A 17,478-nucleotide genomic window follows, 5' to 3' on the forward strand; every position below is an offset into this window, starting at 1 on the left:
ATGTTATGTGAAGAAAAATATATTTTTGGTTGGTGAGATAATTCATAACTGTTATTTAGTTTATTACATTATTGTACCAAAGGTTTACAATGCAAATGTTTGTATGCAAATCATGCAAATTAATATTGTTATTCTTCTTCTTAACTTTAACTTAGGTACAACTTTCTCACTTCTATGTAAATATATACTTCGAAAGAAAATATAGGTACGTCAATAAAGAAGGGCCTTACCAAGCATACCCGAATTCTCTAGGTTATACCCATAAAAGGCCCTATGGGAGCCATAAACCAATGGTCATCTATTCTAAGACAGACATGGGCCAGCCCACAGGCAAGTTAACTTGCTAACTCAGCTAGCTATGTTAATGACTAGGTATATGGGGGAAAAACTGAGGGTAAAGTTATGTAAAAACTGGTATCTGTCAGTCCCTATGTCATTGAATGATGTGTCACGCAGTTTTACTCGTGTCCTGAGAGAACACGTTATGAGTAAAACTACAATATGACAAATGTACAAATCGTGGTTTTTCTTTTATTCTAGCAGTTTGCAGTTACAAATATTACTACCTCTTTATAATTTATCTACTAGCTGTGTACCACAAGCGTCCCGTGAGAACTTTTTCCGTTCTGGGATAAAAAGTAGGGTAAAAGTATTGCAATATAGAAATATTACTGCTAAATTACGTTATTAGTAGCCTATTTACCTTGTAGGCCATTCCAATTGCTGTCATTGTTCAACAAAAAAAATAAATCAAAACTCAAAAACACAGCCAACATTCGACACCGAGTAAATGAACCCGTGAACGAACAAAATGAGTGAATGATTCACGCATGACGGCGGAACGAGCGGAATGGCACGGGCATGCGGACATACGCGTAGGTACTCGTAATAGTGACAATCTATTTTTAGAGGGGCGAACGTGGAACATCTCTAGTGGGTTGCAATTGAAATATTTGCTTTAGTTTGTAATGGATTTCGGGTTAATTGATTTTGATTTATTTGATAGGATTTTTGAAAAAAAAAATCTGCTTCAAAATCGTTGAAAATTTATGGTTTTAATGTGAAAATTGGTAATTTTCGGAATTTTTATACTTTTATGGAAGCGTGATATTAGCACGCTTAAAACTGTAAAAAAGGCAATCCTGTTTTTTTTTTTCTTTTTAAGTTTTGATGTGACTCATTTATGAGCTCTGCAAGTTTTGCAAGTCATAATTATATAGAAAGATATTTTTTTGAAACACATAATTTTATCTAAATCATTTAATAGTTTCAGCGTAACAATAATAATGAATTTACCCACTTTCCTATCTCGAAGGAATTATCAAAAATTCCTAAGAATCTTATAAAATAGCTCTATTCCTAAATAAATAGAATATTCTGTGAATTCTCCAAATATAAACACACTTAACAAACTACTTATAACAGTTATGCCGAAGTTCACGAATATCTTAAATTCTTGACAAAAGTCGGCCCTTAAGAAAATATTCGTTCGCATAACTGGTACCACGGAGGAAGGAAAGATAGCGGAGATGCCATAGGGAAGGTAGGTCAGGCGCCTTCTTGTAGGTCAAGCAACGTAAGAGGCGTGATCAGTTACTGGAACTAACGAGATATTCGGGTTGCATGTCTAATCATAACCAATCTGTCAGAGATTACTTTGTGATTTTATTTTGAAAATAATATCTATGCGGGGTTCATAGAAGGCGTGTAAGGGCGGAGCTAGTAACCTTCCTCGTCCCCGAAACCCCCTTATTTTGGCGTGCCACTTTCTTATGAGATTTTGCGTTATGACATCTCCGCTAGTCATTTTGTTCTCCATGGTTAGTAGTAACTTGAGTGGGTATTTTAATATACTAGGAAACCCTTCTTGGTACTTTAGACACTAGCTTTTAGAAGATATTTATCTGGATTTCGGCCTGTTTTCAGACAGTTTTGAAAGCGTAGATGTGTTCAAAGATAGGTATTGCGTTCTAATGTGAGTTTTAGTTTGTTTAGTGTTTCGATTATTTGGTTGGTAAAATATGATGTGAGTAAAAATATAGTTCTTAGGTAATGGTCGTTTGTTACTGGTGGTTTCATCTGTCTGTGAAAGAGAGTTAACACCACTTAAGAATTAAACAGTAGCTTTAAGAGTTCTAGCAATTTCCTGATTCCAGCCGTCGTACCACAAAAACTTTTAAACGTCTGTTGAACACTTGTCTAAAAAAATACAGATTATGACGTTGAAATAAGGTGTGTTGCAGCCACACTTTTTTTAGACAAGTGTTCAACAGATGTTTAAGTGTTTGTAGTAAGGCTGTAGCAGATTATCTGTGTCAAATGTGTCCACATATAATTTTTAATCGATTCAGTATTTTTGTCGTGGAAACTTTGAAAAATAATAACATACTTTGTTACAGTGAAATCTACCTTATTCAGGTTCAAAACTTCAGTGCGAACACATCTTGAATTTCATAGTGAAACAGCCAGGTTTCTAAACTATTTCAAATTGTTACCTCGAAGAGAAGGGAGTTGGGAGGTGCAATTTAGCGCACTCAAGTGTACGATTCTGATACATATCAGGCACTTTAAACTATGTTCTTGTTAAAATTACTTTACCTATAGATATGTTTTAAATCTGTTTGTGAGACTGGTAACATAGGAGCACAAAATAGTAAGAATTAGGTATGTACTGAAAATTAATTGTGAATTTATAATTTGACCATACTTAAACTTAACTTAATTGAAGAAATCTCGGAGGATGATGATGACTTATAAACGTAACTAAATGAATTGTGAGCGATAAGAAATAACAAACATGAAAGCTTTTACATTGTTAGCGTAATACTAGTAGAATTTATACTATGAAAATCGTTTTTCAACATCATATTTATTTCCCTCTCATGCTGAACCCACAGGGGGATAATTTTGATGATTTCCTACCAAAAAAATAATATTCCAGTATCTGATCGACTAGGAAGTTTGATTGTATATAGGTACGATTACGTTCAAAATAAAGTTTAACGTTTCAAGAACGCGAATTATCGGTCCACGATTAACAGACAGTTTCTTCATCAAAAGTAAAAGTCAAAGTAATGTCTAAAGTAAAATTAACGATCACATTCGTTTTTTCTATTAGTTTTGCTGTCACTTTAGCCTTGAAAAAACGAATTTGACCGTTACTTTTACTTTAGACATTACTTTGACTTTTACTTTTGATGAAAAAACTGGCCGTTAGTCTGTAGGGTGGGATAGTGGAAAATGCCAAATATCAGCAAAATGTAATGTCTTTGTTCCCTCAATATTGAAGTGAATATCGCCAGTGCAAAGAGGATTTCCGATAGTTTAAAGACACAATTATCCTGGAATGTCAATGGGTTTATTACAAGGAAAAAAGAAGTTTCAGGACTTCTTAGAGGATAGCAACTTTACAGCTTTAGATCTATTACGAAGAGAAAAAGACTACCTTCGTACTAGATTGCAAAATTAAGTCTGAATGATAGACGGTATAAAAGTATGCTATTGTTTTTAACCGATTTCGTAAAAAGAAGGTTTCGTTTTAATGACGTAAGTAGTCTATCTTTATCAATACTGAAATTATAAAGCATAATGTGAAGAGTTTGTTCACTTTTATGCTCTAGTCAAGAACTGGGTATCTGGCCCATTTGAAAAATTATTTCAGTTTTAGAGAGCCTATTTATCGAGGAGGACCATTATACGTTTTAATCCGTTTTTTTGCTGGTGGTGGAAGCTAATGTTTTTTTATTGACTTGTTGTAATTCATTAATCATATATTAAGTAGTTTATTTTTAATCTATGTACCTACTAATAAAGAGAAATGTTTTTACTCTGTATCGAAAAGGCTCCTAAACTAACTAAGATAAGATATGTTTTAAGCAAATAAACATATCTTAACTATTGAACTGATTCGAAAATTCTTTCATTTTTGGAAAGCTACATTCTTCCCGAGTAACAAAAGCTATATTTTGTCCCGTTACAAGCAGTATAGTTCCCTGGGATGTGGGTGAAACCGAGGGAAATCGGCTAGAGTAAATAAATTCCTTTTCTTTAAATACATCTGTCTTTAGTAACCCATCTCATAAACCCAGCTAAGACTCCTAGTCACCGTTCACAGATATTAGGCTATCCGAATTTACTACAGTAAGTAAGGATTAACTAAGAAAATGTCCCTTTTCCTTCGTAAAAACCCTTCGCAAAAGTAATGGGCCATAAGACTTAAATACCACAAAATATGTAGTGAGCGAAGCCCATAGCGTTTATGGAATGACCGATTAAAATAAAGGTTATGGGCCTGAGAGATTGTTACAGCCTTGTTACGTACAGTCGGTAGGAAAAGCTAAAACACATTTTTTTTTACTATACTTACTAATATTATAAAAAGGAAAAACTTTTTTTTTGTTTTTAATGGATAAACTCAAAAACTACTGGACGGATTTCAAAAATGCAGTCATCATTAGAAAGCTGCATTATCTGCGAATAAAATATATAGGCTATATTTTTTCCCGGTACGGGCAGTAGTTTTTACGGGACGCTAGTAAAACCGCGGGCAACGGCTATACATACATTATTTTGTATTGAGCTTTTAATTTTTTAGATTTTAAAAGAAAATTATGAAAAATTTGCATGCACTAAAATAGGTTTAAAGAAATAGTCCAACGACACAGAAAAAAAATTGCTCAATTAATTTTAGGAAATGAAAAAAAAGAACTATTTTATTATATTTTCTTCCAATTATTAGCTATTAGCTTGTATGACAAAAAATTGTGATTTCTTAATTATTTCAAAACACTTATCAATTAAAAGATATACAAATCTTACAATTCCGTCGAGAGAATTTCTCACTGATACTATAAACGTCGTATATTCGTGAAATTTTCGTTTTCCGAGAAATATGTACTTCCATAACGACACAAAGTAATGTTTTCCGCTCGCCAAATGTAACATAAATTGGAATTCTCAGAATAGGCATGATGACAGAAATCAAAAATCATTAAAATAATATATTTATTAAATTAAACTTGAAGCTTGGAATATAAAACGCGCATTGTTTTCTTTATTAATAATGTGATTAATATGTATTTTTATAAAATAAAATTACGAAATAAGGCAATCCGCCATGATATCTTGAACACCAATCAGAGCTCGTGACGTCATCTCTCAAAACAACTGGCGCGAAAGCGCGCGAACGTCACATTTCGTTATTGTGAACTTCCACTGCGATCTTTGTTTTTAATTAATTAATTGTTTATAACACGAGTTATGGAGCCCGGATTTATCAAGGCAAACAGCGCTAATTTGCCTAGAATTGATATCATAATGCTGGGAAAGTTTTTGGCATCAAATAAAGATTTTTGTTCAGCTGAATTTAGAAATGTTAAAACTTCCATGTAAGTATACTAGTTTAATTAAAAAACAATGAGAGATGAAACCTAACCTCGAAATAGTTATTTACATTATAAACTATGCTAGAATCTTTAGAACTATGTAATAACTTACATCAAAGTGATCTTCACAAAAATAAAGTTGTACCCTGGGCAATATTGCTTTTGAATCTCGCCTTGCAAGTTTAAGCCACTTGTTTCGTATTTTTTTATTGTGAGGAACGTACACAAATAACTTATCAGGAGTTGTTTTGGATGTGTTCTTACACTGGGGGACCCCACAACTCCTATGCCCTTTCGAATTCATATTTAATAACACAAAAAACTTAATTATTGCACGAGCGTTGTTTACTTGCGTCTTATAATTTCAGTCGTGACGTCACAAGTGACGACATGACACTGACAAGCGTTTTCGCGCCGGATTCAAAGTGGACAGAGAAAAATGCAATTATTTGATAAAAAAAACTTCGCATTTTCTTAAAATTAATAATTTTTCATATAAAATAGACGTATACCTACATCATACAAAGGAATTTAAAAATTTGTCATCATGCCTATTGTGTGTTTCATTCGTACTGAAATCAGAAGTGGGCTGTTTTTTATTTATTCTACATCTGCATAAACTAAAACATGAAAATGGTTGATCTATTGGTGCTATCAATCAGCTGATTTACACAAAGTTTTGGATAGTTTTTTATTTATTTTTTTATTAAAGCATAATGCCAGTTAACATAGTTTTTTTCTTTTGTTAAGTTTTTATATAGGAGTAGTGCACACCGCAAACTAAACAGTCGCCCTGACAGTTGACCCCATGGTTGTCAAACATGAAAAAAAAAAAGTCTTGCTTCCAAAGGACCATGAGTCAAATTAGGCTCATTGTCCAACAGAGTTATAGCATATGCCGTTGTGAAGGTTTTTGTTTGTACTAAAATTGTTACTATGGGCACTACCTTTAATTCCATGGCAAAAAAAAGATATGCACCTAAATAGGTTTACATATTACGTGGGTATACATTCTGGTTAACAGAAACGAAATGGGTCAAGATGCCATCGCTCAGTATTACTGCTCGTGTCTAACAGGTAGACGCTCAGCAGGAAGTTGTGCTCATATCATTTCAATAATATGGTATCTAGGGTTAGGCAGGCACTCACAATTTAATCTACAGGCAGGATATTTAGACGACATTATTATTGATTGAAATGTTAACAAAAATAATTTTAACTGTTAGCAGCTGTTTTATTTTTTATGTATACATTAAACCTGGAATTAAAACTAGTTAAAGGTGTTCAATAACAAAACCTACACTGCCATAACAGCACTACTTTTTGCAGAATATTAGTTTATTTATGGTCGGAGAAAAATATTTATAGCAAAATAACCCCATGGCTTCTTCGCAAAAATGAGTTTAAATCTTTATATTTAGTGCTTTACAAGTATATTCAAAGTGGTCTCATCTCTGTTGGTGGGTGAGCCCAGGCTTCATACATTTTTGCCCATGGTCCTTTCCAATCAAAGTTTTGAGTTGGTTTGATACCGGCTTATACCTGATCTATTTTAAGTTACGTGTGTAGGTTTTAGGCTATTTATCTTCTTATTGATTTATGAATCGAAACGCACTATCGGCCAACTGAAAGTCTGTAGTATGCGGGTACTCTAAATCTTCCATATTGTATTAAATAATAAATAAAAAATACATGTAGGCACGTAATCTAAAAAAATACAAAATCCTTCTACTTCTGACACCGACTGTACTTTCGTATGTCAGATAAAAATAATCCCTTCTCGGGTATTTCAACGTACCCTTTTGGGCTTATAGATTATCAGGATAAAGGCCCATGTGATCTTCATAATTATCTTAGTATCATATAAGAATTCAGGCTATTTCCCGCGGCTTCCCTCGCATCTTTAAGCGACTGTTTAACATACTTAGATAATTCCTTTTCATTGTATTCAATAAAGATTTGAATGGGGACTGTTTTAGGTTAGTTTACCCTTAAAGGATATATTTTGGTGTAGCTGTTAATATAGAGATTATAAATAGTGTAGTTTAAAGTCATAGTGGCCTAGCGGTTAAGGACTACCTAACAAGTAAATGTGTGTGGGTTCGATTCCAAGTACCAATGAAACTATTCAGTTATTTTATTTTATTTGTCATCTGATACTTTTAGTTTTCCTACTCCATCACTCAGTCCAAAAAGCGCTAGTTAATAATTTCTACTAATATCATAAGTGTGAAAGTTTTTCAAATTTTTGTTCCTCATCACGCTTTAAATATTTAACTGTAGAACTGAACGGTTTTTAGAATATAACAGTAAGTTATTTCTGTATTTATGGTACATCGAGATCTTAATATTAAACACATTAAGTCGTACCAAAAAAAAACTTTTAAACGCCTGTTGAACACTTGTCTAAATCAGTCCTTTAAATAAGGTTTTTTTAGACAAGAGTTCAACAGACATATGTTTAAGTTTTTGTAGTAAGGCTGATTATCTTCATATTACTATCGATCTTACCGATATCTTAATTGGAATATTTAAACATTGTTGATGAATTGTAGCAATAATATGGCTTACACATACAAATTACACATAAAATATGCTAGGTACTTTTTATCCCAATACGCGACTTACATAGTTTCCTCAGTACGCCAGTCACATAATAGTTGTTATCCGTCATTTTACATTGTGTCCATAAAGTATGAAAATAAATAAGGTCGAAAGTGAAAAAGGGACCACCATTGTAAGTCCCATGTCTGACCATTCGTCTGTCTATCAGTATTATATTTCATGAACCGTAAAAGACAGCCGTGTTTTTTTTCAGTTCACTGTGTATTTTTTTTTTTGCTTGAAGGGAAAATACAGATGAGGGTGAATTTTGGCGGGCAAAACTATTTATAGTACAAATTTTATGGGATGTTTTGTATGTGAACCTGACGGTAATGGTTGACCGGGTTTTCTACTTAATATTATCTATGTCTATACATAACACATGAAAATAAATAAAATAAGAATGTGTGTTTGCTACGGCTAATCTCTAAAGTGACTGGATCGATTTTGATGTGACTTATTGGCACACAGCTGAAGTAGGAAGGAGTAACTTAATTCTCATTTTTTTTTATTGTCACGGCATCACGCGTAAACAGCTTGACTAGTTCAGTAATTATTTTATTAGCTCCTTTTAAAACACCTCTTTTAATACTCAGTTACACCCAGTTAGACTGGAAGCCGACCCCAACACAGTTTGGGCAAGGCTAGGCCGATGATAATTCGTTTTTGCCAGAAAAAGATACAAAATCAATAAATAATTTAAATGTCGGGTCCTGGTAAGCTAAATTTTAAATTTTATTGAAAGACATTTTACCTCACAAAGCAAGTAACGCCGCAGGCTTATATTAGTATAATAAACGCGTCATATAAAACCGTACGATCAACATTGTAGGTAATGATGTAACTAGAGTATACGCTAGTGATGTGCTCTGTGAAAAGCGCGACGTTTGATGTCATGACTAGTGAGGGGAATGTAAGCGGTAAAATACGGTAAAATATTTTTTTACGGTTTTTATTATTTTGGTGGATAATATTGGTCGGTTGTTTTTTTTATATGAATTTTTGCTAGTCATTGGATACATGAAGTGGGCTGCCGTTGTAAGACGACTAAAAAGTCACGGTGTATAGGTATGTCTATGTTATTATGGTGATCGTAATTCCCGCATAAGGAAATGTCTGATATATTTGAACCGAAAGTAATCTGTCATGGCAAACAGAACCCAAAAATAAACCCAAACAAGGAAAATTATTTTAATTCATTTCCCTATAAGCCTAAAATAAGCACAAGCTTACTCTAAGCTACTAATGTTTATGTACCCAAAAAAAAGACTGAAATAAATGAAAAAATAACTCCGCAAAATTAAAATTACCGCGCTTAATCCCGGGCGTGTCCCCTCCCTAGTGCTACATGTCCCGCGGGGCGCGCCCTGAGGTCAACACTAATTTATTCATTGCTCATTTTCAACTAACTGTCACTGCTTGGCGCTGAAAAATTTGTTACACTGAATCTTTAGAAACTCCTAAAGGATTTTTTGAATTGGTAGACAAAATTAAGGCTAAGTTTTTGCTTGTAATAAAATTTAGTTAAGTATAAAGAGAGATTGGATAACTTTATTTGGGTAATATTTTGTTCGTAAATTTTAAGTGCCCTTTACTTTTTTGAAATATTCAAATTACTTGTGGACTATTATTAACATTTGAAAATTATTTGTTTCTTAAAACAGGTCAAAACATTTAAATATGAATTTATGAGTATTATGGGTATTTATGTGATTCTGTGAATACTATTATGGCAAAACATCTTTATTAAGCCATAATTTTAATAAGTTGGCAGTTTATGCAATCAGGCATAAATGACAAAATCTGCTGACATAGCAGGCTTCAAATTACCACTTTTAATCCGCAAACATTTAAAATTAAACTAGTTTCCAAGCACAATTTTTAATTTTTAATTCAAAATCTACCACTCGTTAGGAAAAGTGGAAAAGTTAATTTTAAATTCAGCCAACGCTTGGACGAATGGTAAAATAATAATTTATTACGTGTATTATTTTTAAATTTTGTAAAGCTATGAATATCTCTTCATTTTACTGGCTCTATTTAAATGAGACTATTTGCGAGCTGACTATATTTTGCATTTACCTACGCTAGTTTATATTTTCAATTTGGTCATATTTTTTTTGGCCTGTAGTTTTTATAAGGTGTGTTCTTTTATATCCCCCTGGTCTACTACTTTATTTTTATTTTATATTATTACGTATGGAAAACATACAGTGTTAGGTTATTTCTTAAGAAATAAACTGTGTCTACAATGACTTGATTGTTAAATTTTTCTGTTTACCTATCTCATCAAGTGTACACCGTACATAAACTGTCAAATTAAATAAGTTAACCACATTAATTTCGGTAATATGTCATACTGAAGTAAGATTTGTATTCTAAAATATTGATCATAAAAAAAAAATGAATATGGTATAAAAAAAGATTTCCTTTTTATAATTTTCTCACAGTAAAGTAAAGTATGACATTGTATGTATCTCATTGGATATCTATTTCGTAATAAATATACTAAAAATTGACAATGATCTAAAAAGATATGCGAGTTCTTAATATAGAGCTAATATATTATTCTCAATGATAAGATAAAAATAAGTCTTTTCTAAGAATAAAGTGCCTTAAAACCCATTTTCTTCAAAGTCCTTTTCTCTTACAATACACGACCGATTTATAATGTATTTTTAACACACGTCAACGGAATAAATTCAACCCTCAAATGCTAAAAAGGATTATATCCATCTCAAGGGATGATGCCTTTGTAAGTCAACGATATAAAGGATTATAATAGGCTTAAATATTTATTCTATATGTATAAATATGAAGTAAATGGGTTTGGCAAAAGTTTGAGTTTTGTGTATTTTATTGTTTGAAGAAATGAAAAGGAATTCTGGAATATTGGTCTAGTCTAGGGGCTATAATATTTATATTTATTTATTTAATACTTCTTGCACATATAGTACAATGGCGGATATAACGTCTTAGGCGTTCCCTACCAGTCTACCTTTTATACTGACTGCAGTTTTACATAGATAATAGGGATCTATTCAAGTATATTATTTTTTAAATAAAAAGTAAACATTCCGCATTCCGAATCAATTATTCGTTCTGAAACCAAATACACACCAAATTAAGTCCTCCCATACTGTGAAGTTCAAACACCTTTCAATCTCTTACTAGAGATATTAATTACATATCACTGATATATCATCTTAAAATTCTATCTCTAATAAGCCAATCTGCAGACAGCTACATTATTGAAACTCACAGAAAACAAAAGCATTCCTAATTTGAATACTAACGTATTTTCTCTTTTGTTTCAGTTTGCTCAATCTTCGGCGTCACTTCGGAAACAGCTGATTATGACAACAGACCAAAAATGGCCGACTCAGACTATGATATAAATATAAAAAATAATTGGACCAATAAACTAAGTCATAAAATTAATTACAACGAAAACCTAGACGAGGTTAGGGCTAATAATAATAATTTCGACGATATATTTGAAGGTGATGAATTACAAGAAAGGAATTTAGAACTACATAGAAGTTTTATAAGAGAAATGATGGGTAATAGAGTAGAAGAAATGAGACATTTTGATGAAAGTAGAGTTGATGTAAAGAGTAGAATGAGAAGAGAAGATAAGGACCCAAGATGTGAATCATTTCAGTATGATGATAAAGAGAAGTTTATCACTCATCCGCACTCTAAGAATACTGGTTCTAATTACTATTATAATAACACTGATTGTGTTACAAAAATTAATGGTAAGTTGCTCTTTATTTTATTAGTCTTTAATTGAAGAAAAGTCCCCGCTATTTAATTGAAGAGGATAATGAGTATATGGTTTGACAGTTACCAAAATAGCAAAGGTAATTACGTATCCAGGATTTGACCACGTCGCAATAGCTCCAAAAAAAGTTTCAAAAAGTCTTAATTGTATATATAATGTGCCTATACTTTGCGAAATGACTCCACATATTAAAATATCGAAATGACAAAGTCGCAAAAAGTGCTTACATTTTTGTTCGTGCATACAGAGTTAAGAAATACGAGCGTTGGTATGCGTAAAGTCCACTAATGTGAAGGCGATGTAACCACGTTAAAACGCATTGCAATCGAAACATATTGAATAGATAACAACTAAATAAAGCAATTCCATAATTTCCATACACTTCACCAATACAAACTATCCCACTCAGCCTAATATTCCCTTCCCACATATTAATTACCCATCTAACCCCATGCATGTCCACGGCACATAATATACGTTCGTCTCCATGGGGCTTAACCCTTCACTCATTGTGCCACATACCACTGCGGTGACTGACTTAAGCCTACTGGATATAGTGGTCGGGTTTGTAAATGAGAACCAGAATTTTGGCGAGTGGTTATGAATTAAAGATTTGTCATTTTTGAGAAAGTAAGGATGCTAGCTAATATAAGGTGTAAGTAGCTTGCGCATGTTGAGGCACATGCGCAGGTTACATGCATTTTAAAAACGTGCGCGTCAAGCGACTCGCGCATGTACCAAAGCAAAATACCCACCCGCGTGCTCTTGTCACTTGCGCATGTTAACTTGCTCCAGCTACACGCACCCTAAAGAAAGAATAAAAAAAATATTTCAAATGATCTAGCCATAAGTTGTGCCAATGTAGCCAAAAATAGATTAACTTTAATCAGTTAATTTCATTATTCAACTTCAAATCAAGTATTTCAAACTTATTCAGTCCGTAGAGTGCTGGTACTAAACTTTTTAATAGTTTATTTATAATAAATAAATAAACAAAATAAATAAATAGAATAAATAGTACAAAGGAACAGCTTATTTTACTTAAAAACTTATGTTTGTAACTTCGAGACATGCAAAGGGAAAATTATGCATAACAAGAAACATAAGAAACCATGAATCTACAATATATTACGACTAGCTTTTGCCCGCGACTTCGCTCGCATGGAATAGTGACTTCCGGCATATTTTTGGTTTGACCAATAGATGGCGCTATATGTCCGGAATAAATTTTATTTTTTATTTTTATATATTTTTTTTTAATAAAAACTATCCTATGTCCTTTCTCAAGTTCCAAACTATGTCTGTACCAAATTTCACACAAATCGGTTCAGTACTTTAGGCGTGAAGAAAAGACAGACAGACAGACAGACAGAGTTACTTTCACATTTATAATATTAGTTAGGATATATCTGACGACTAGCCGCCCGCGCCGTTTCGCCCGCGTAGAGTTCGGTTATATCGCGTTTCCAAGAGAATTATCCGGGATAAAAACTATCCTATGTTCTTTCTCAAGGTCAACTCTATCTCTGTATCAAATTTTATTAAAATCAGTTCAGCGGTTTAGACGTGAAATCGTAACAGACAGACACACAGACAGACAGAGTTACTTTCGCATTTATACTACAATTCAGTTCTGCACTCAAACAAAATAATTAATTTCTTATGACAAAAGATAATGCAGTAATACTCAATAGATATCAATTACTGATCTTGTAATATTATTTCCAATCACTGTCATATAGCATTTTCACAATGATATTAGTTCAATAGAACAATCAATTTATTGCCTTTATAATAAGATAGAGAGAATTATTATGACTTGTATGAAAAATAAATAGGTATTATTTTTTGACGTTATTTCAAGAAACAAGCGAAAATGTGGGTTTTGATATGTATTTTGAAATAAATACGCATCGGGCATTAAATATAAGACTAATAAGGACGATCAGGACATTATGAGGACGTTCTAATGTTTACTTTCCAATGAAAAATAGTTAGGGTTTCATTTGAAGTGGTGTCTAATGCCCGGGTTCCTATAAAAAAAAAATTGGTTGTTTGTAAAGTAGGTTTACGATCGAGATGTTTACGTGATAACGTCTTATTGGTGATATAAGTTTTTGGGAAGTAAGGAATTAATGAAGATAACAATTTTTTCAAATTTTAAATTACATCTATCGTTTTATTCACACTTTTGATGATTAATTTCGGATGTAAAAATCTCCATTCGTTTGTATGCCGCTAGAGTGAGAGAGACGGAAGATCGGTCCACTCACTCGAACGCTATGCCAGCCTCCGCTCGTGAGGATTCCGCGTAACAAGTTTCACGGAATGACTGGCAGCGCTCGAGATGAGACGGGAGATCGGTCCGTCTCTCTCTCGTTATACCTGCGATCGCGCTCGTGAGGTTTTGGTGTGACACAATTTTCTGAACATGTCACCCGACTAAAACGATTTTAAAGACGTTATCACGTCAACAAGTAACGTTTCGTCTAGCTTTCAGTTGGTAACTTAGACATCTATCCTATGAAGCCTTTTTTTTTCTTATCTTTATTGTCCCATTGCTGGGCAAAGGCCTCCCCATTTCGTCTCCACACCTCTCGATCCTTACAGTGCTCCCACCAGTCAGGGTTGTAGGCGTCCAGATCGTCACGCCATCTCTTTCGGGGCCTACCACGTCTGCGGTGGCCATCCTGTGGTATCCACTGAGCAACAACATTGGCCCACCTGTCTGGATGCATTCGGCTGACGTGCCCAGCCCAGTCCCATTTTAATGTTGCTGTTTTTTGGCCCACATCGAAGATTCTATCCTTTGAAGCTTACCTATATCAACAAATTAACTGCCTCGTTGGTCTAGTTGTCGCAAGTGTGGCTGCTGAGCACGAGGTCTCGGGTTCGATTCCCGAGTCGGGCCGAAATCGCTTTGTGGGTTTTAGAAGACTTTCACAAAGCAGCCCGAAGCCTGGAAGTTGGTGATTGATTCACCCGTGCATCGGAGAGCACGTAAATGTCGGTCCTGCGCCTGATCTCTCTCCGGTCGTGTCGGATTGCCGTCCCATCGGGCTATGAGAGTTAAGGAATAGTGAGTGCACCTGTGTCTGCGCAAATGTTTGTGCACTATAATATGTCCTGCGCAGTTGGCTGATCTCCTTACATGAGAACAGCCGCCGTAGCCGATAATCGGCTAGGAAGACATCATATCAACAAATTACAACCGCAGTAAAACTAAGTTTCTTACTATAGAAACGGGATATAATTTTTTTCTTGTTTGTTTCAGCTACTTCAATAGACCAAGTAATAGTGCTCACGTTCGTAGACGTTTTCCGCATAGAATATCATCCGGAATGCGCTTATGACTTTTTAGAGGTAAGCCAAACAAATACACTTTTTGAATCTTTGAATTATAAAAATTCAGCCTTACTTATAAACGTGAATTAAATATAAGTAATACTTAAGGGCTGTTTAAGAAAATTCTTACTTATAAACGTAGCTTAAGCATGTCTTAACTAACATTTAATCACTACTTAAGACATTAAGTAGTGGTTAGTTAAAATGTTGCTTAGAAGGTGATTAGAGATTTTATAAGTAAGGGGGACAGTCAATTACTTAAGTTACCTAGGTACATAAAAAAAACTTTTACAAAAAAATAAACCAACTTCTATTATGCCTAACTAAATCCTTCTCTGAAAAATACTACGCTGAAAATTGGTTCAACGTAAGACAATAGCGCACAAACTTACATTCAGTTCAAAATGAGCACCTATTTTTTTTTTTTAAATTCAAGTCTGTTAATGAAGGTGGTCAAAAACCAAAATATATACCTTTGCATCGCCGTCGACGGAGACCAGGAGAGTCTCCAAAAGACTGCAGTGTCAGATTGAATGACCATGCAAATTCTTTGTCCAAAGATTAAGCCAAACCTTTGGTCACGTATTGTGTTCACATTCTCTCAGAAATACCTTTCTTTAGATACGTTTTGTGCAACTGCTGCTTCAATCCTAAGCGCTTTTATATAAATACATACAAACAATAATGCAGCTGCGGCACGTGCAGTCTGCAGCTCGTTTCCAAAACGTACTTTTACCCTTCTTTATCTGAACCAATATTGTACCTACCTCAACATAATTTGAGAGCATGTATACAAGAACTGTTGTTTCTCATATATTTAAGATTGTCCGTATGAATCTTAGTTGGTTAACCTTAATAAATAAATATACCCTTTAGTTAGAGAATAAAGAGATAAAAAGGTCGTGGTGGCCTAGTGGGTAAAGGACCAACCTCTCAAGTAAGAGGGCGCGGGTTCGATCCCAGGTCAGGCAAGTACCAATGCAACTTTTCTAAATTTGTATGTTCTTTCTAAGTATATCTTAGACACCACTGACTGTGTTTCGGATGGCACGTTAAACTGTAGGTCCCGGCTGTCATTGAACATCCTTGGCAGTCGTTACGGGTAGTCAGAAGCCAGTAAGTCTGACACCAGTCTAACCAAGGGGTATCGGGTTGCCCGGGTAACTGGGTTGAGGAGGTCAGATAGGCAGTCGCTTCTTGTAAAGCACTGGTACTCAGCTGAATCCGGTTAGACTGGAAGCCGACCCCAACATAGTTGGGAAAAGGCTCGGAGGATGATGAGTTAGAGAATAAAGGTAGGTATATAAATATTTATTCCAACGCATATCCTTGTCCACAGATTCGAGATGGTTACTATGCTTACGCCGACCTGCTGGGCAGGTTTTGCGGCCAGGCGTTCCCGAGGACGTTGAAAACCAAAGGTCCTAACGTCTGGTTGAAGTTCCACTCTGATGACACCATAGAATATGAGGGGTTTAAGATTAATGTCGAATTTAAAACTGCTCCGAGTTGTAAGTATTTTCTGACTAGCTTTTACCCGCGACTTCGTTCGCGTGGGATAGTGACTTTCAGCAGATTTTTGGTTTGACCAATAGATGGCGCTATATGTCCGGAATAAATTTTATTTTTTAGGTATAAAAACTATTCTATGTCCTTTCTCAAGTTCCTAACTATGTCTGTACCAAATTTCACACAAATCAGTTCAGTAATATAGGCGTGAAGAAAAGACAGACAGACAGACAAAGACAGAGAGACAGAGTTACTTTCACATTTATAATATTAGTTAGGATTAGGATTTCATCATCATCATCATCAGCCTTATTATTGTCCCGATGCTTGGCAAAACTGAGTGTTAAACACCACGCTCGCTCACAGATTGGCGATTTCAGATGTTAAAGTTCAAGTTTTCTCAACGTTGTTTTTCTTCACGTTCAATTAGTCATTGGTGTCCGAGGTAGACTTAAAAGTACATATATACATATACAGAAATGAATTTTAAGCAGTGCACAAAAAAAACTGATGGTCCAGAATCATTAACAGAACATATCTGCATCACTTTTTTTTATTTTTTTATTTATTTGTTTGATTTACACGACTTCAAAAGTCAGTTACATAAATCAGAGAAGCTTGCAAAGAAAACTTAAAATTAGAAATACAAGCTGTTGATTTGCATCAGTGCCATATTCAAGGACGTAATTATGCTAATGATTCTCGACCCAAATCAACAAAAAAATTGGTACGTAATATTTTTTTTATTATTTTTTTTAAAACTGTCATCTAGCCCTATTTAAACTTGGCGCGTGTGGTACTGGCCTTAAAACCGTGCTGCGCACTCACACAAACGCAAACACAAAGAAT

General features: G+C 34.2%; 1 protein-coding gene across 3 annotated transcripts in view; it reads left to right on the forward strand.

The window, feature by feature from the left end:
- Positions 1-17,478, forward strand: part of LOC124641232 — a 217,263-nt gene that overhangs the window by 182,442 nt on the left and 17,343 nt on the right. For all 3 annotated transcript variants that reach the window (XM_047179262.1, XM_047179261.1, XM_047179263.1), the window contains 3 exons: positions 11,306-11,749; positions 15,050-15,138; positions 16,460-16,631. In XM_047179262.1, coding sequence (XP_047035218.1) covers positions 11,306-11,749; positions 15,050-15,138; positions 16,460-16,631 — 705 coding nt within the window. The remainder of the gene's footprint in view (positions 1-11,305; positions 11,750-15,049; positions 15,139-16,459; positions 16,632-17,478) is intronic.

Source organism: Helicoverpa zea, chromosome 22 (assembly GCF_022581195.2).
Source record: "Helicoverpa zea isolate HzStark_Cry1AcR chromosome 22, ilHelZeax1.1, whole genome shotgun sequence".
NCBI classification, from domain to species: Eukaryota; Metazoa; Arthropoda; class Insecta; order Lepidoptera; family Noctuidae; genus Helicoverpa; species Helicoverpa zea.